Here is a 19,884-nt window from a genome sequence, read left to right as displayed (position 1 = left end):
TACTGGGCTGATTTTGTTTATTGTTGGTATTATAATTTTGTTGGTAGGGTAGAAGTGTTTTTCCACTTAACAGAATTATCCATAAAATGAGTTAAGGCTGGTAGCCTTTCTGATTGGTTGATGAATCTGCATGGCATTTAACACAGCTTTTGGCTCACAATTACATCCTGCTCAACTTGGTCCCCATGCAAATTAACGCAAAGGGCGCTAAACTCTTTAATTTGCCACAATGTGGTGGTTACGCTCCAGGCAGTCCAGAAAACAGGTGAGTTAATATTTAAAATGCGTGGCTGTAGCCAAATTCCCGACACCTTGTAGCCCTGGTCTATATTTGAGTGTGAGTTTTCACTTATTTATTTATTTATTCATCCCAGACAGCTCCCTCTGCTGGCCATTTGCAGTCATACATAGATGAGAAGTTCTGACTGAAGAATTTATTGACTGTTTGCAGTGGGTTAGGAGATGATGAGCAACAGGACCTTCAGGAGAAAGGCCCATCCAGAGTATGTAATGGTGAGTTCCAGAATGTTCTAAATGCCACACCAGGGTCGATAGATATGACTAAGTCCTGCAAGCGTGACTCTCGCATAGCCACGTGTTATGAGCCAGGCATGCATCTCCATGAGTGCTGCTCAGCAATCCTGACCCTGTCCATACATGGATAAATGTGTTTGTGGCAAAAGGTTCTGATTATGGAAAAAAAAATATTAAAGGTAAGTTTTTAAATAAGTTTTTACCAGGTCTGTGGTAAAAAAAATAACATTTTGTTAATAATGTCCGTAAGAATTGCTCCGGCGATGTTGTAAATTCAGGAACTCGGTGTCATTCGGCACCGAATTTCTCCTCGAAGATGCTCAGCTTTTATGGCTCTCCAGTACGAAGGGATTGGCCTGATCTGGATGAGTCAACAGACACTGAGACTGGACAGACTGAACCATCACTATGACAGACAACCAAAACCAGGCTCTGGTGAGACGTAAGACAGGAAAAATGGAACAGACCAGAACTAAGACACAAAAGCTAGTCTCCAGTCCATAGGAATAATATTGATTGTCAGCATCATTCCAGCGGCTGTTCTGGACCCGTGACATTTAGTCATGTGACTTGCTGTCATCTCGGCCTGTCTCGACCACTCCAGTCTCCAGCTTCGGGATCTCTGTCCAACAGCTGTCTGAGTCTTCTGATACACATTTGCTGGGGGAGAAAGCACACAGGGACCACCATCATATGGAGAATGCATCAGACGTGTCACAGGTTTCCATGGATATCATACATCACTGCATGTTTTAAATTCATCATGCAGGTTCATTTAGAAAAAGCATAATCTGACCTCAATAAAGTCTGCTTATGGAAACACGACGGGCGACTTTCTGAACCGCACCACATGATGGGTTTGACTTGGCTGATGAGCTCTGGAAGCTCACTGTCTTTGGTTTCGGGAAGCAGCAGACTCAGGAAGGCCACCGAGACGGTGACGCTGCCCATCAGGATGTATGGGGCGACCTTGTTGTAATCTCCTAAGGACCGAAAGCAGAACAATCCTTGACTGAATCTGCACAGCATCACTGGTGGATTTGGTTAATTAGCTTCTGGGAGGAGAACGTTCATAATGAACATATTGAAACAATATAAAAAGTTTCAAAATAAACCACAAAACACTGTATAACAACAGCTTACGGGGGATAATCCATTTTAGGACTCAAGAAAGTTCAAACTACCATTATAAATGAGGCTACAATATGGCTGCTGTAAGCTCTTGTCAGGGTGGAAACGAGTTGGGATTGAACCAATCGAAAATAAAAAGACGGCAAGAGACGTACCGATGTAGGCGACGTAAGGGGACAGGATACTGGCAGTGTGTCCGGCGGTGGAGATGAAGCCAACGCCTGTGTTCCGCAGTACAGTGGGGAACATCTCCGTGGAGTAGACGTAGATGAAGCAGTAGGCTGCAGTGATGCCCCCCTTACCCACCATGACCAGAACCAGCACCACTGCGTCCAGCTCTGAACACAACAGTCCACCGGTTACTGGTCGAAACGTAACAACAACACAAACGTACTAGATGGTGCTCTGAGTTCAGTGATCACCGTGTAAATGCGGTCACCAGGACAAACAGCCTGTACTACTTCAGGCTGCAGATTTAAGAGATTCAAAACACAAGGTTCTGAACCGGTACCATCAGGGACGAATTTGATGATGAGAAGCGTCACCCCCGACAACAGGAAGAGGAAGATGAGGGTGAAGCGGCGGGCGGTGTATCTCATGAAGAACCACGTGGCCACGTAGGCCACGATCTCTGACACGGCGGAGATGAAGCAGTTCAGGTAGGGGTCCCCACCCATGTTGGGGGTGTTCAGGGAAAGGCCGTAGTAGGTCATGGACGTGACAATCCTGTGTGTTAGGAGACACAGGAGAGGGAGTCACCTCCAGCAGTGTCAGGGTCAGCTCCTGTTGCCTCAGTCTTTTGTGTCGCTTCCCCACTTGGCCAGCAGGCGTCACTAGCCATCCTGTCCCTCCTGTTACCCTTTCTATTCCCCTGCTCCCTATCGGCAGCTATTTTAGTTTCTGAGATTCTTAAACTAATTAATAATTTAATAATTAGTTTCACCTGTTGCCTGTTTTCTTACATTAGTCCTTGTGTGTTCTCCCTGATTGGTTATTTGTTTCACGGTTCACTCCTGCTGTGTCGTTATCCGGTTTAGTTTCAGTATTTAAATCCCTGCCTCTGTTCAGTTCCCTAGTGGTTCATTGTTTGATGTTTCCTACCTGCCCCATTTGTAGTTAGTCTTTGGTTTTCCCCTTTTACTTTTGACCCCTCGTGTTTGGTTTTTGTTTTATAAGTGTGTCTAGTATTTCTTCCGTTTGTTAATAAATCCCCGTTTGTCCTCTGAGCTGTCAGTGGGTTGTCCACTTTCTGATCCCCACCTGCATGATGCCAGGCCCCCGTGCCAAACCCGCCGGATCCGTGATAAGCAGAAGTGGATAGTTCAGATCCAGAAAGTAAATATCCAGACCAAGATTTTGCTTCAACCAATCAGTTAACTACTCTGTGACTGTGACTCTTTTTTCCCGACTGGCTGGTTAAAGCAAAATCTTGGTCTGGCCTTTTACTTTCTGGATTTGAACTATCAACCTCTGACCTCCAGGGGCCAGATGAAGGACAGCAGCTCAGAACGGATAGCCCAGCATGTAGAATTTCTCATTTTAGAAACTTGATCTAATTGTGAGAATATTTATATACAGGTCATTTCATTATAAGCTTTTTTTTTTAGATATTTATACATATATAAAAACAGTATTTACCAAACAATGGTGTTCAGGATAGTGATGTTCCTGATATTAGCTGTCCTGATGAGGTCGATAATGGTGTACACCCTCTGAGGCTCTGTTTTTCTCAGCTGCAAAAAAGCCCAGCTGATGAGAGTCCTGCAGCACATCAGAATTACATCCAGAAAAGAAACATCAAGCAGTTAAATAATAGCAGTTACCACAAAGTAGGATTTCTTGCTTAGCCGGATAGCTTGCTGGATTTAAGGTAGTCTGGGCTAGACAGACTTCTTTATTCACTTACCTTTAGCCCAGACCACTTTAAATCTGACTAAGCAAGAACTCCTGCTTTGTGGAACACCCCCTGATGTTTTAAGACATCAAAATATTTAAATTATATACACACGTGGACAAAATTGTTGGTACCCTTCAGTCAATGAAAGAAAAACTCACAATGGTCACAGAAATAACTTTAATCTGACAAAAGTAATAATAAATAAAAATTCTATGAAATTTAACTAATAAAAGTCAGACATTGATTTTCAACCATGCTTCAACAAAATTAATAAAAAAAAAAAACTCATGAAACAGGCCTGGACAAAAATGATGGTACCCTTAGAAAAGACTGAAAATAATGTGACCAAAGGGACATGTTAATCCAAGGTGTGTCCACTAATTAGCATCACAGGTGTCTACAATCTTGTAATCAGTCAGTGGACCTATATATAGGGCTCCAGTTAGTCACTGTGTTGTTTGGTGACATGGTGTGTACCACACTCAACATGGACCAGAGGAAGCGAAGGAAAGAGTTGTCTCAGGAGATTAGAAAGAAAATTATAGACAAGCATGTCAAAGGTAAAGGCTATAAGACCATCTCGAAGCAGCTTGATGTTCCTGTGACTACAGTTGCACATATTATTCAGAAATTTAAGATCCATGGGACTGTAGCCAACCTCCCTGGACGTGGCCGCAGGAGGAAAATTGATGACAAATCAAAGAGACGGATAATACGAATGGTAACAAAAGAGCCCAGAAAAACTTCTAAAGAGATCCAAGGTGAACTTCAAGCTCAAGGAACATCAGTGTCAGATCGCACCATCCGTCGTTGTTTGAGCCAAAGTGGACTTCATGGGAGACGACCAAGGAGGACACCATTGTTGAAAACAAGTCATAAAAACTTGCCAAACTACATGTGGACAAGCCACAAAGATTCTGGGAGAATGTCCTATGGACAGATGAGACAAAAATTGAACTTTTTGCCAAGGCACATCAGCTCTATGTTCACAGACGGAAAAATGAAGCATATCAAGAAAAGAACACTGTCCCTTCTGTAAAACATGGAGGAGGTTCTGTTATGTTCTGGGGCTGCTTTGCTGCATCTGGCACAGGGTGTCTTGAATCTGTGCAGGGTACAATGAAATCTCAAGACTATCAAGGGATTCTAGAGAGAAATGTGCTGGCCAGTGTCAGAAAGCTTGGTCTCAGTCGCAGGTCATGGGTCTTGCAACAGGACAATGACCCAAACACACAGCTAAAAACACCCAAGAATGGCTACGAGGAAAACATTGGACTATTCTAAAGTGGCCTTCTATGAGCCCTGACCTCAATCCTATTGAGCATCTTTGGAAAGAGCTGAAACATGCCGTCTGGAAAAGGCACCCTTCAAACCTGAGACAACTGGAGCAGTTTGCTCATGCGGAGTGGGCCAAAATACCTGCTGAGAAGTGCAAAAGTCTCATTGACAGTTACAGGAATCATTTGATTGCAGTGATTGCCTCAAAAGGTTGTGCAACAAAATATTAAGTTAGGGGTACCATCATTTTTGTCCAGGCCTGTTTCATGAGTTTTTTTTTTATTAATTCTGTTGAAGCATGGTTAAAAATCAATGTCTGACTTTTATTAGTTAAATTTCATAGAATTTTTATTTATTATTACTTTTGTCAGATTAAAGTTATTTCTGTGACCATTGTGAGTTTTTCTTTCATTGACTGAAGGGTACCAACAATTTTGTCCACGTGTGTATAATGCCATGCGGTGATGTGATGGTTTTTTATGTTATTGGATATATGTGGCTGCTTAACAGACACATAATTAGCTTAAGGCACAGCAGCTAGACCAGGGCTGCCCAATCCTGCTGCTGCAGAGCTACCACCCTGCAGAGCTTAGGTACAGCCCTGATGCAGATAATCAGGCACTTCAGTATCAACTCAGTATTGGAGTCAGCTAAGTTGAAGTGAAGCTGGTTCTCATACTGAGGACCTGACTATCTGTATCAGGTGTGTTAAGGTGATTTGCATGGGATTACCCTGTCACCCCGCCTTCAAGACTCCGCCCAGTTTAAGGTGATTTGCTTGGGATCGCCCTATCACCCTGCTTTCAAGACTCCGCCCAGTTTAAGATGATTTGCTTGGGATCGCCCTATCACCCTGCTTTCAAGACTCCGCCCAGTTTAAGGTAATTTTCTCAGGATTACCATGTTGCCCTGCCTTTGAGACTCCGCCTAGTTTAAGGTGATTTGCTTGGGATTACCCTATCACCCCACCTTCAAGACTCCGCCCAGTTTAAGGTGATTATTTTGGGATCACCCTGTCACCCTGCTTTCAAGACTCCACCCAGTTTAAGGTGATTTGCTTGGGATCATCCTGTCACCCCCGGCTTTGAGACTCTGCCCAGTGTAAGGTAATTTGCTTGGGATCACCCTGTCACCCCCGGCTTTGAGACTCCGCCCAGTGTAAGTTAATTTGCTTGGGATCACCCTGTCACCCCCGGCTTTGAGACTCCGCCCAGTGTAAGGTAATTTGCTTGGGATCACCCTGTCACCCCCGGCTTTGAGACTCCGCCCAGTGTAAGGTAATTTGCTTGGGATCACCCTGTCACCCCCGGCTTTGAGACTCCGCCCAGTGTAAGTTAATTTGCTTGGGATCACCCTGTCACCCCGCTTCCGACACTCCAGTTTAATATGATTTGCGGCAGTGCCCGCTCCTGCAGGGTCGGTTTCTGCTCACCGGCTGAGAGCAATCTTCCGTCTTGAAGATAACCTCTGGAGCGCTGACACCATTTTTCTTGCCGATGGCTTGGATGATGGCTACAGCCTCCTCCACGTGACCACGAGAGAGCAGCCAGCGAGGGGACTCCGGGATGAGCCTGAAGGAAGCAGCGTTGAGGGGAAAGGACCCCACCTTCTTCCCGGAAAGGAACTTCAGTCTACTAGTTATTCTAGAACATTCTGAGACCAACTTAGTCCTGATCTAAGAATCCTGCTGAAAAACACAGCATAGACCAGTGTGATTTCCATGCTGGTCTAAGGTGGCTATAGTGCTGGTTTGGTGCTGGTGTAGGTGGAAGACCAGCATAGGTGCACATGAAGCTAATCCACCAGCAATATTTCATTAATGTTGCTGGTCCACCAGCACCAAAACACAACCTATGCTGGTATAACCAGCATGAATTATAATAACTAGCTACACGATCCTTACTGTTTTTTTCAGCAAGGAAGAATAAATCTAGGAACCATGGAGCATCAGGGCTGCAACAGTCAGTGTCCAAAACAGAACCTTAATACTGAGTAGGATGAAACCACTCTGAACTCACCACCACAGTGGAATGCAGAAGAACCCAGGAACCGACAGGGCCATCTGCAGCATCCGCCAGTCCCGAATCAAGTAGGCAAAGATGGGGAGACAGGTGTAGCCGAGAGCGTAGCAGATGCAGACCCCCAGGGAAGAGAACAAAACTCGGGTGGACTTACCGAGCAGCTCGGAACCTGTTGGAACATGAGAAGGAAAGTGTGTCTGTGTGTGTTTACTCAAGGCACAAGATAGGCATGTGCTCTGGAATTTCTCTGGCCCTGCCGCCGTTTCTCTGCTCCCTTCTTTGGGTGCTCGTCACTCCGCATCTCCATTGTTGGTTTCTCAGTGTATTTCGGTAGATCTCAAATTCAAGTTTGACTGTATGATGTTTCTAGCACATCACCCGTCTCCATCCTACACTCCTTGCGCTGACCTGAGAGGTTCTAACAAGCCAGCACTCGCAAGTCAGAAGCCTGAATTTCTTTTAGTACTGTTACTAAAGCTGCTTGCTTGACTTTTTTCCCATGTCGTAGTAACCTGGTCTTTCACGCTGAAACAGTTTAGGTTATAAGCCCCAAGGGCAGATTCATAAAGATGTCAACTGTATCTAGGAAATCGGTGCCCTGAACTCCCTCGATCTGATCTAGATTATTCACAAATATTTGTTTGGTGTATCATAGATTCCAGGGAAGTACATGAAAACAATGTGATGAAAGGGTTTCATAGTCTGACGAGCTGTCCTGGAAAAGTAAAACACATGGAACAGGTTGTGCTCTCTGATCAAGTTTACCACTTGACAACCAACTAATTAACCAACAGGAAACATTTTAGGCTGGTGGACAATTGGATATGGTTGTGGCGAGAGCTAAGTAACCTCTTCCTCTCAGTCGTATGATGTGGAGATTATTTAATGCTTAACTTGACTTAGGCTGCATGATTTTACATCACAATTATGTGGCACATGCACAATAATCACTAGGGCTTTAGGTGATGGGCGCAAACATTTGTCCAGAAAGAACTATATGTTCTGTACTACACACTCATTTACTTATGCTCATAGTTTGGTAAGCAGATTAGTTTAGCGGGCCTAAAATATTGATGAGATGTATATTGTGAAACCTGTGTAATCTGTATAAATGCAGTGTTTCCTTATGTTTAATAAATTCAGTTAGCAGAGCAGGCCACATAATATTGGTTTGGTAAGTCATGGAAGCAACAAGCACTGAAGTGGCGTTGAGGAGAGGGACAGCTTTGCAACCACTGCATATTTTGGAAGAGAAGATATTGTGGATAAACAAGGTAAAAAAAAAAAAGATGTTGGTGGTGTGGTGGTACTTTCTTACAGTTTAAAGTCCAACACGTTTATTAAGCCACTGTTGTTATATCAAACACTGGACAGAAAGGAGTTTACCAAGAATGAAGGCAGACATGTAGCTGGAGGTGCATGCCATTCCAACAAAGAAGTAGAAGGTGCAGTACCACTCCCAGCTGCTAGAGAGCGCCTGAAGCACTGCAAATGTGTTCTGCAGCACCAGACTGACAAAAAAAACCAGCTTCCGGCCAAACCTGAGGAAGAGAGGAGTGTGTGCAGCAGAGGTGACTGGGAGAATCACGCATGACAGCAGGTGATCTGGTGGCTTGGACTTGAACAGAACCATGTAGCGCAGGAGTCACCAACATGGCACCAGGATGCCCCCAAGGATCAAATGAGTCGCCCCCCCAACCCAGACCTGTTCTAAAAATAGCACAACTCACCAGTGAGCAGCATCTAAAATTAAATTTTATCCTGCTGCTATTCTTCTTTAATCACATTTGCATTTATATAGATTTGAAAATGACAATATCTAAAAAAAGCATTTAAAACAGGTTTATTATACATGAAATTTGTAAGCAAATTTGTTATCAAAACTGGTAGCCCTTCGTATGGCTCAGTACCACTGAAGTAGCTCTCAGTTTCAAAAAGGCTGGTGACCCCTGATGTAGAGCAATTTTAGTAGGAAGAAACAATATTTCAGTGACAGTAAATTCGAAGTAACATATAGCTGACTTTGGGTTTGGTTTTAATTCAATCATCGTCCATAATTGCTGATGCAGTCCAGGGTGATGGGGAGCACACACTGACTGTCACGCACAGGGAGCACACACTGACTGTCACGCACAGGGAGCACACACTGACTGTCACGCACAGGGAGCACACACTGACTGTCACGCACAGGGAGCACACACTCACTGTCACGCACAGGGAGCACACACTCACTGTCACGCACAGGGAGCACACACTGACTGTCACGCACAGGGAGCACACACTGACTGTCACGCACAGGGAGCACACACTCACTGTCACGCACAGGGAGCACACACTGACTGTCACGCACAGGGAGCACACACTCGCTGTCACGCACAGGGAGCACACACTCCCTGTCACGCACAGGGAGCACACACTCCCTGTCACGCACAGGGAGCACACACTCACTGTCACGCACAGGGAGCACACACTCACTGTCAGACACAGGGACCACGCACTCACTGTGAGTACAATATAAGGAGACCAGCCACAGGCCCAAGCTGTTACATAGTTCAACTAAGGGCAACCTTTGGACTGTGGGAGGGAACCAACTGAAGTATGGGAAAAGCATACACACACACACACACACATGTTTGTAATTACATCTTTGTGGGGACTCTGTTTCCTTTCTATGGGAAAACTCTAATCCCAACATGACAACCTTAACCCCTACCCAGCCATAACCTGAACCATAAGTAACCAAGCAAAGTAAGAGGCATTTTTAGTTTTTTGACTGCATTCAGACCTGAAAATTGGTCCCCACAATGTAATATAAACATAATCCACACACACACACACACACACACATACACATACATACCCCTCTAAATACACCACAATAATTAATTCTCTTCTAAATGATTTGATTACTTTATGCTGTAAAAGGGATTAAAGTTCTTGTAGAATGGCTCAGGTGTCTGGAATGCATATATTTCACACCACTCCCAAGTCCGAGGTTGTAACTCTCGCTCACCACCATGTACTGAACAGGAGAAATGGTGATTTGCCAACATGAAGTGTCTATCATACTGTATGACGTGACGCCACTGTTCCTTACCTGTCAGAGATCGGCCCAGATATCAGCAACCCTGCCACTACCCCAAAAAATGATAGAGAGGTGGCGAAAGGCACTTTCCACGAATCTTCGCACACCAAGCTCCACTGCAGGTTTGCATCAGAGACATAAGAGAGACATGAAGAGCGGTCCCACTAAGACAGCACTGCCCCCCAAAACCCCTGTACCTCCGTCACGATGGTGGACTTGTACGTGTCGGCGCTGAACCTCCATCCGTCCAGGCATCCCTCCGTTTCGTTTGCCCAGCCGGCCGCGGTCCGATTGAGGTGCTTGTATCGCCTGCACCTGCTGAGTACCCGGTCCCTGCTCGTCCCTTCGTGCGGGATGTAGTCGCTGATGTTCTCGCCGTATGTGGAGGACACCTCGCAGTGGTGTTGCGGCGTGGCAGCCAGAAATACCACCGACAAGCTCAAGTAACCCTGAGGGATGAAGGTTAGACTCAGCAGAAAGAAGACGCACATCTGGAAGCGCCCCCACTCCCCTAAAAACGACGTGATTTCTTCGTAATTTTCCATTTCAGTGTTGGAAAAGTGTGCAAACAGGCTGAGACTCTCTCTGTCAGATGAGGTGTAAATAACAGTGTGCAGGCATTTCACATTGTACTCTGCACTTATCTCACTTTATTGCATAACCATATAGATGCCTATGCACCCAGCAACATGCCACCTGAAATGGCTGGGTTTTTTTAAGTCATTAAGAGGTCATCGTTTCCTTTGAAGGCTTCTCAGACTCATTATCTGCACACCTCACTCTGTTTAGTTAGCGTGTCAAAATAAACAACACCAATGCCTTTTCTTTGAAATGGCGTTTTATCTGACCGACATGCCCTGTGTTAAACAAACACCAGGCTTTCAGTGTAAGTAGCTATGTAGCTAAGTGTGGGTAGCTGGGCTCGGCCCAGCAAAACGTTCTGTGGTAGAAAAATTATAAATCAACCTCTCTGATAACACAAAGAATCACTTACAATAAAAGTCTGGACGTCTCAGTTTGGTGAGTAAAGGACATTCCAGCCATCCAGCAAAGCGCTCCCGTCACACTCTCGCAATTTGTACCACGTCACATAGAGCACACAGAGCAACCAGTTGATAAACCATAACTCCCAATTCCCAATAAGGACTTCTAAGTCCTGATTGGTTTGTGACCAATCTCTACTTGCCTAAGGCCTAAGACATAACAGACCCAATATGCCTCCCTCCCGGTCCTACCAATGTCCAATTTTACTTCCACACTCCCCCCTTTTGAACACGCCAGATCCGGGCTGTTCACAAACAAGTGAAGTGCGCAGTGGGTCGAAGCGGGCTGGTGGCGGCTGGATGGAACAGGAGTCACCAGCGGTGTTGGCGTCGCTGGTCACATTGATGACAACCTGGGGCTGAGGGTCGTAGAGCCAGGCGGGAAGAAGAGGATCATCCGCGTAGGGAAGAGGGGGAGCCCGTAGGAACATAACAGAATTTGCCTGGGAAGACAGAATACTAGAACAACACCTAAACAGCAACAAGATTAGTAGTGTTGGAGTATGCCGGAGGTGTGGATGAGTTGTCAAATAACCTGCAGATCGATCTGGGAACTCTGCGACGCGGTGTACCCCCCACAGAGTTCGACTTCCTTGTTGTTCATCGTTTGTCTTATACTCCTTCTACAAGCAGCCCCCGCCCCTCTTCATACTTTTCCACTTTCTGGCAATTTCGGCCTATCTGGTGCACCATGTAATTCTGTACGTTCCTAGTTATTGCGTCAACCCTATATCATTTGCCTAGCGACTGTCACGGCAGCCTCTGTCAATAGATTAACTTTGGTGCGCACAGAGCCTCCCTATATGTCCTTGTTCCCCTGCAGATATCGCTCTCCACATAGCAACACTCAAAGTAAGATCACTACACTAAAAACTAAGGGTCTGAACACCCCAGATAAACCCCGAATCATTGAGGAGAACCAATAGTCCCAGCTGTACTCAAACAGGCCATGTTATTTATGTATTGCAGACATCTGCTTGTGCACCACATCCACTAGATCCTGCACAGCCTGAGATGAATCAGGGATGTACTTGCAACATTCTCTCCCCACAATAGCACAAACTCCACCTTTCTCAGCCAACAGGAGATCCAATGCCATATGGTTTTGCAGAGCTACCTGCTTAACCACAGATAATTCACCCGAGACGACCATCAAGGTGTCAAGCGTTTGATTGGCCACCTTTTCAACTGCAGTCTGCAGGGCAGCTACCTCCGTCTGAATGTGTAACCCTTGAAGGTGTAACAGTGTAACCCTTAAGAGAGTCTTTGTGACCACAGATAAACGCAGAACATGGTGGTGAAACTAGCAGGACATCACCAAGGACAGAGAAGTTATTAATACAGTGTACAGGTGGATGTACAGGCCTTACAGTGTACAGGTGGGGAGGAAAGGGTTCTAGACTGGGCTGAATTAATCAGACAGAAACACACAGTCCCATTTACCCGGATGACAGCTAAGCCATCCTCAGGCGGGGTCACTCCCTTTACCACCATTAGATGGACAGGACACAGCAGAATAAGTACAGTCATCAGGGCTTTGTCGGCATTGCAGTGCAGTTACAGTCACTTCTCGCATCCACGCCCCGCAGCGTGGATCCTCACTTGACAACCAACTCCTCAGCCTCCTCAGGTCCTCAGCCTCCCGTGCCTTACCAACAGCCCGTGTGATAATTACCTGGGCTGAGCAAACCCAGCCCTCTCCTGTTTTATTCATGCCTACTAGCAAATGGACTGTAGCGAATCCCCAGTGATTAGATTGGATAGAGGATTGGACTGTTTTCAGCATACTCGTGTTGTAATCGGTCGTGCGTGGCCACAAGGGCCTCCTCCACTGCCCGCGACTTAACAGCAACACCAGAAACGTGACATATAGATGGTGGTGGAGTCGAGGACAATGACCTCAGTCCAGCCATAACAGACAAAGGGCCGGAGCAGGTGTGATTTAGGACCGCCATGTCATGAGATGTGTACGGAATCCATGCTGCAGAAGTGTGGGGTATATAATGACGAACCCAGCAGTCTGAAACATTTAGCTCAGCAGTCACTGCTCGGGCTAAAAGCTCCACAGCACTGGCATCCATCACTTCCCTTTTCCCTTTCGTTTGGCACTGTTGGAGTACAGTGGGTGACACAGCTGGAAAAAGCAGTTCTCCATCACAATATAGCATCGATCCCACATACAACTGTCACAACAAAAATGGCTATCATGGAAAGAAAACACAGTTTTGACCCTTTCAGGGGCCAATCTCGAAAGAACCACAAGGGTTGGACACGCGTCTGCAGTGGACTTGATGGACCCAGGCGTCGATTCCCTCCACTTTCACTGCGTGAGGGGTCACCATCAAGACCTGGTGTGGTCCCCTCTATTTCGGCGTGTTCCATCTATTCATCCTCAGATCACGAACCAACAACCAGCTCCCTTGTTTAAGCGATGTCACAACTCCTAATGGCTTACCCTCTGGATTCCTCCAATCAGCACAATCCGGGTCCCAGGCTGCACCTATCACTTGCCGCAAATCTGTAAGATAAGTCAGTAAATCCCCATCCACGGTCTCCAGTGGTACATATCGTGAGGGAGACAAAACACGCATCGGCTTTCCTGTCAACACATAAGGAGCTAACCCTGTTTGGTGATGTGTTCTGGCATGCATGAACAATAAAGCCAGGGGCAGGGCATCCAAATTTTTACCAATTTCAGATTAAATGTCTGATTTGCCCTCTCAACTATCCCTCTACTCGAGGGGTGATAAGCACAATAATGCTTCAAATGAATTTGCATCCAATGGCACAATTTAGCCTGTGTCTCTGCAACAAATGCAGGACCATTGTCTGTGGTGATTTTAGATGGAATGCTCCATCGAGGAATCACCTCCTTTAGCAGACATTTTGCCATGCTTAGAGCATCAGGGCGACGACAAGGAAATGCCTCCACCCATCTGGAAAACAGATCTACAATCACTAAGCAATACTTGTATCCCCTGCACAGCGTTAGCTTAATGAAATCCATCTGCAGGTGATTGAATGGGCTTTGGGGACTCGGGGTCACTGCAGGGTCGGTTGGAATGCCCTTTCCCACATTAAATTTCATGCACACCATACACTTCCCGCAGAATTGGGCAGCAGCTGCGGCAAACCCAGGGGCATGCCACACCCGAGTCACAGCTGCCACCAACCCGTCACGAGACACATGATCCAGGCCATGAACGGCTTTGGCCATCCCTGGATACACAGATCTAGGGAGATAAGGTCGGTTAGTCCCAGAATGTCACCACCCAGTGGAGTCCTTAGCTAAACTTTTAGCCCACTGGTCTGCGAGGTCATTCCCCTGACTGATTTCATCAGTCTGCTTTATGTAGGCCTGGCACTTCACTATTGCCACCTGTTCGGGTAGCATGAGAGCGTCCAGCAAATGTTCCACTAACTGATGATGCTGAATGGGTTTTCCAGTGCTGGTGCGAAAACCTCTCTGCTTCCACAATGCACCATGATCATGACACACCCCGAAGGCGTATCTTGAGTCTGTGTAGATAGTGACTTTTTCTCCTTCAGCCAGTTTGCAGGCCTGTTGCAGTGCAAACAGCTCAGCCGTCCGTGTGGACCAATGTCTGGGCAGATGCCCTCCATCTACAAGTGATCCGTCTTGCAGCACCACGGCATAGGAGGTCGCTGGGGATCCGTCCTCCAGCCTCAAAGAACTCCCATCGACAAACACGATATTGCCTCCTTCCAGTGGGATGTCAGTCAGATCCGGCATAAGTCTGCACACACAGTCACCTCTAAACAATCATGTGTCTCCCCGTCCACCTCCGTGGGAAGGAGGGTCGCCGGATTCAAAGCAGAGCATCTTTCCACAGTCACATGTGCCAGTGTTAGCTAAACATTCAGATAATGCACCGATTGCGCAGGCGTCAAATGAGATGCCCTGACCTGTGTCAGGATTGCATGCACTGCATGGGGAACTCAGAGTTTCAGTGGATGCAACTGGACTAGATCTGCACTCGCCATCACTGCCTCTGCTGCTGCAGCCACCGCTCGAAGACAAAGGGGTAATGCTCGAGGCACCGAGTCCAAACGCCTTGAGTAGTATGCAACCGGTTTGAACTTTTCCCCATGATACTGAGTCAGAACTGAAGTCATGAACCCTTTTTTTCGTCCACATACTGCACAAATGGCTTTCTATAGTCAGGCACCCCCTAAGAAGCTGGGGCTGACATTATCGCCTGTTTTAAATCAATCAGGGCATCATCAGCTTCGGACGTCCACGTCAGTCTGTCTGTCAGTCCTAGCCCAACTGTCAAATCAACCAAGGACTGTGACCTCTGTGCATATGGTACGTTCGATTATTTCTCTCCAGCTCGGACGAAAACGTCACGAAATGTCACTTCCCGTCGGAAACATGCCTCTTTTATGACGTTTATGTCGGACGGAATTTTCTAGTCCGAGTTTCCCCTGTGATGTAATTTCAACATGGCGGCTTACACAACCCAACAGTAATTCTATTTTACAAATCTTTAAAAATGTTTATTTTATTAAATGTATTAATAGTTATGAATGTAATTGCACGTGTTCGATTTAGAGAATACCATATCGTGACCGTAAACAGTATCCTAGCATGCTTTGTCAGATTTTTACCAGACTTGTTTTTGGTTTGTTTATATTTTGTTTGCCTCTCGAAAAAAGAATATCACTATGAATATAGTAAAATATTTTATAAAGCTTTTAATGTGGTTTGTCAAACTATGTCTAGTTTGTGTTTCTTGTTTGTTAGTCTCTCTGAAAAAATAATCTTACTCCAAAACTGCTAAAATATAAAGCAGCAACACACAGCAGCGTATTCATGGAGACAGAGATTGTCAGACGTGATGTCACTCAACTGGAAATTTCCTTGAGTTCCAAGAGATGATTGAATGCACCAATAGTCCTGATTTCAAGGCCTGCAATAGCCAATCATGCCTAGGACTGAAAGCAATTGCTGTTTAGTCTCCTGTATGGAGGCCACTCGGTCTGGTCCTAATGACCTTCCCTCACTTGTCAACACATGTCCAACGTATTTAACCCTTTGTGAGACCAGCTGCAGCTTTGTGCCCATTTTTTGCCAGGAAGTCTATCATAGCTCTGGTGTCCTGTTTACAGGACTCGTGAGTGTGAGAGGAAAGCAAAAAATCATCCACATACTGTACCAGTGCGCTGCCCCTGGGCGCAGAAAACCCCTCCAAATTTTTCCCAGCTCCTGCACACGCTAGGTGACTCTGTGTAGCCCTGGGGCGTCACTGTCCAGGTCCATCTCTTCCCCTGAAAGGTGAAAGCGAACCAGTACTGGGAATCTGGATCTACTGGATCTACTGCATTCACCAAGTCAATGACAGAGAACCATTTAGCCTCCGCTGGTATGGAAGCCAGAATCATAACTGGATTGGGTACAATAGGAACCCTGGGGTGTATGGCTGCATTGACACCCCTCAGATCTTGTACAAACCTCCAAGTAAAATTCGCCTTTTTCCTGTGTAAGATAGGAGAATTAACTGGAGAATAGGCTATTTCATTAATAGCCCCCCTTTCACCAGATCTGCATGTACTTCACTCACTCCCTCCTCTGCTTCTCTATATAAGGGATACTGGGCCTTGTGAGGCCGGAAGTCAGACTTGGGGGTGGACCACCAAAGCCTCAGCTGACACCACTCTGCCAAAATCATTTGCCCACAAGCAATCAGGTGCTTCCCCTAACCAGATGGGCAGAGGATCATCACCTTTTTCCTTATTTCCCTCTGCATCCCCCTTTTTCTTTACCTCTACACACTGATCTATTTTGTACCTTTGCACCTGTCCATCTTCTCTCATCCACCTTCCATCCTCCACACAAACACTCAGTCCTTCTCTCACACTCTGTCACCCAGAGTCCTAAGTCCTTCCATTCTAATGACCCCTTTTTCCCATATGATACATGGGGAACCGAACCTCCCACATACCACTGCTCCTGGCCGACTGACAAACAGACAGATGCAGCAGACCTGTCTTCTGCCACATGGACGTAATCAAGCACAACAGTCTCTCCCAGTTTTCCTGCAGCCTCAAAATCCTTTATGCACTCAGCCCCTCCTTTTCCAGCAAACTGAGCAGTGCAATGCAGTCTTTCATGCTGCTCTTGTCCTTCAGGGATGCGGTCTCTGAGAATTGTGTCATCTGCCACCAAGCGGCAAAGTTTTATTTCTCCAATAAGCAAAACAGTCCCAAAGCCTCTGAAGTCACTGTGAAACCGTCTTCCCCCATTTCCACCTTCATCCCCAGCTTCCCCATTAGGTCCCTCCCCAGCAGGTTGACAGGACAATAGGGGGAAACTAGGAACTGGTGCTGACACACAGGGGCTCCTGGGCTCCGTTCCACTAATAAAGGTTCTGTTTCTTCTAGGAATCTGGGGATTCCTGAGGCACCGATTATTTTCACAGTTCTGCCAGTGGTGGGGACTCCCGACACCTCCTCCTCTCTGATTGTTGACCTTGTAGCTCCCATATCCACAAGGAAAGGGATTTCCCTTCCCTCCACTCTCAATTTAAGCATTGGATCATCTGCTAGGCATCGGGTTAAGGCGATGAACCTCCTATTGGGTAGGAGGTATAGGCCACACGGGGCCTTGTGCACTCGGGCTGGGAGACTGGTTGGCGAGATGTCCCTGCTGTTTGCAAACATAACACATCACAGGCCCTGGTCTTACTTCTCCCCCTCCTCCAGCTTGATTCACCTGCACAACCTGAGGCAGAGGGCAGTTCCTGTAGAAATGATTGGGATTCCTGCAGTTCCAGCATTTCTTGTCCCCTCCTCTAGGTGGACCAGGTGGACCCTGTCTTCCCCCCCTTCCTCTGCCTCTGCCTTGGGGTTTCCCTGTAGCCAAATTAGCCACTGCCTGAAAGAGCATTTCATGTTCCTACTCCCATTTTCCTTCCTTCTTCTCTTCATGGATGCTTTTCCTTCTCGGATCTTGGGCCGCATTCCTTCCACGTAGAGCTTATCGTACTGGGTCGCGGGGGGTCCAGAGCCTATCCCAGAAGCAATGGGCACGATGCAGGGAACAACCCAGGATGGGGGGCCAGCCCATCACAGGGCACACTCACACACCATTCACTCACACATGCACACCTACGGGCAATTCAGCAACTCCAATTAGCCTCAGCATGTTTTTGGACTGTGGGGGGAAGCTGGAGTACCCGAAGGAAACCCCACGACGACATGGGGAGAACATGCAAACTCCGCACATATGTAACCCTGGCGGAGACTCGAACCTGGGACGCGGGTACAACAGTGCTAACCACTGCACTACCATGCCGCCCCTTTACCACATACACATTCTCTAAAAACCACACACCCTATCGACATACACCCTTATACTCCCGTGGGACCGAGAGTGGACCAAACCCCAAACAGTCCCTCAGCCTGGTGTTAGGGGTCTGCGACAGTGCCTGTCTTAGGATGTCCCTGTCCACACACTGGAATCTTACCCGTCCTCGGCCTGTTACACAGTGCTGTGCTACTGCATGCAATGCATTCACTGTCCAGCCTCCACCATACAATGCCACACCACGCAGTGCACACATCACCCTGCCCTCTGCCCCGGATGCACCAAGCATTCACCGTCGTGTCTGGCCCACCTGTGGGTGATGGCTTCCCTACCGCCTTGTGCCCCGTCACACAATATACAGTGGAGCCACCAAAATCACAGACTTTCTCAAGGCCTCATGCATCCACCTAACCCACGTAATAGGTCACTCAGGTCTCCACTCGGACCGCACCCTTTCCCTATCACAGGTGGATGAGCGCTCTCCCAACGGCCTTCCTATCCGCGTTCAGCGCTTCCCCATGCTTGGATTCCCACAGTCACGGCGGACTCTCACACACTCAAACGCTACCAAAACATAACCTTCAGCAACAAGCAAAGCAGCAGCAAAAAATAAGAAGGTAAAAGAATAAACAGAGAAGCCTTTACCTCACCAACACAGGTCCGGCCAAATCAGTCTCAGGAATGTTCAGCTCTGGGACAGCGTGATCTCCGTTGTTCCTCAATGAGGGACAGTTCCAGGGGATGGAAGCTGCTGCCTTGATGAGGGAGAATTGGAACTATCACTGGCCCCAGTTATGACAGCTATAAGGTGCCAGTGAAATAGTACCATGAAAGCCTGAGCTCCTTGCTAAAACCCAGCCTGCTTCACGGCAGTGTTTCATCAGGCCTTCAGCAGAGCCTGACGAGGTGAAAGCTCCGCCTTCAGCGCTGGTTCGAGTCCTCGTATCCCATGTGCTCTTAAAAGAACTTACACAGTTGAAAAGGAGTTTTACAGAAGAGAAGGGCTTCAGAGCACTAGAAGCACATACCCTGTGCATTGTGGATATTTTATGTTGCTCACTAAAACCACAGGTGTCTTTTTTATTGCTTGTCTACTGTACTTACATAGACTGGTTGCTGTAAATCCAAAACAAAAATCTGAGCACTAGACAGATGAGCAAGAGGGATAAACTTTCACACAGACTGACACTGGGTACTGAACTCTGGCTTTTAATTATTGCACAATCTGCCAGAGATCTGTGCCAATCTGAGCGCAAACAGGTTATTTCAAGTCATGTGCTCATAAATCCTGATTTTATAAGTAGCATCTTAGTGTGTGGTGAGTGTTTGCCTGAAGGGTTCGTGATAATTGGTATACTTACTCACTTCAGTCTGGAAGCAGTCTGGAAGGAGCACATTTAGCTTCAGAAATGGTTTCACTGCAGACTTCGGACTATTAAGACAAATCTTTATTATACCTTTCCTTAAAACAGTGGTTTTTGAGCTAAACGCTACAGCCCTTGTGATGTGAAGCAGCTGGTTGGACAGTGCGAGGCCTGTCCACAGCAGGGACCTGAGTGCAGAGC

At 46.8% G+C, this 19,884-nt stretch overlaps 1 protein-coding gene across 1 annotated transcript; it reads right to left on the bottom strand.

The window, feature by feature from the left end:
- On the bottom strand, positions 1-19,642 carry LOC125720537 (solute carrier family 22 member 5-like). Its single transcript, XM_048996061.1, has 13 exons — positions 19,424-19,642; positions 18,965-19,074; positions 16,165-16,281; positions 10,144-11,432; positions 9,959-10,062; positions 8,248-8,402; positions 6,859-7,030; positions 6,273-6,411; positions 3,304-3,398; positions 2,177-2,391; positions 1,821-2,003; positions 1,331-1,517; positions 1-1,194 (listed from the first exon to the last, which is right to left on the bottom strand). Exons 4-13 carry the CDS (start codon positions 10,489-10,491, stop codon positions 1,092-1,094), a joined length of 1,701 nt encoding a protein of 566 aa, XP_048852018.1. The 5' UTR covers positions 10,492-11,432; positions 16,165-16,281; positions 18,965-19,074; positions 19,424-19,642; the 3' UTR covers positions 1-1,091.
- Positions 19,643-19,884: the final 242 nt, after the last annotated feature.

Source organism: Brienomyrus brachyistius, chromosome 25 (assembly GCF_023856365.1).
Source record: "Brienomyrus brachyistius isolate T26 chromosome 25, BBRACH_0.4, whole genome shotgun sequence".
Taxonomy (NCBI): domain Eukaryota; kingdom Metazoa; phylum Chordata; class Actinopteri; order Osteoglossiformes; family Mormyridae; genus Brienomyrus; species Brienomyrus brachyistius.
The sequence above is the reverse complement of the archived record's forward strand: the minus strand, read 5'-3'. Positions and strand labels throughout refer to the sequence as shown.

What these genes read in the sequence shown, in the direction of transcription:
- LOC125720537 (XM_048996061.1), bottom strand. Translation starts at nt 10,491, where the DNA reads ATGGAAAATTACGAAGAAATCACGTCGTTTTTAGGGGAGTGGGGGCGC. An exon ending in CATGTCTGCCTTCATTCTTG is followed by an intron (nt 7,031 to 8,247) that starts GTAAACTCCTTT and finishes ATGTTCCAACAG; the next exon opens with GTTCCGAGCTGCTCGGTAAG. An exon ending in TTCTGCATTCCACTGTGGTG is followed by an intron (nt 6,412 to 6,858) that starts GTGAGTTCAGAG and finishes TGCTTCCTTCAG; the next exon opens with GCTCATCCCGGAGTCCCCTC.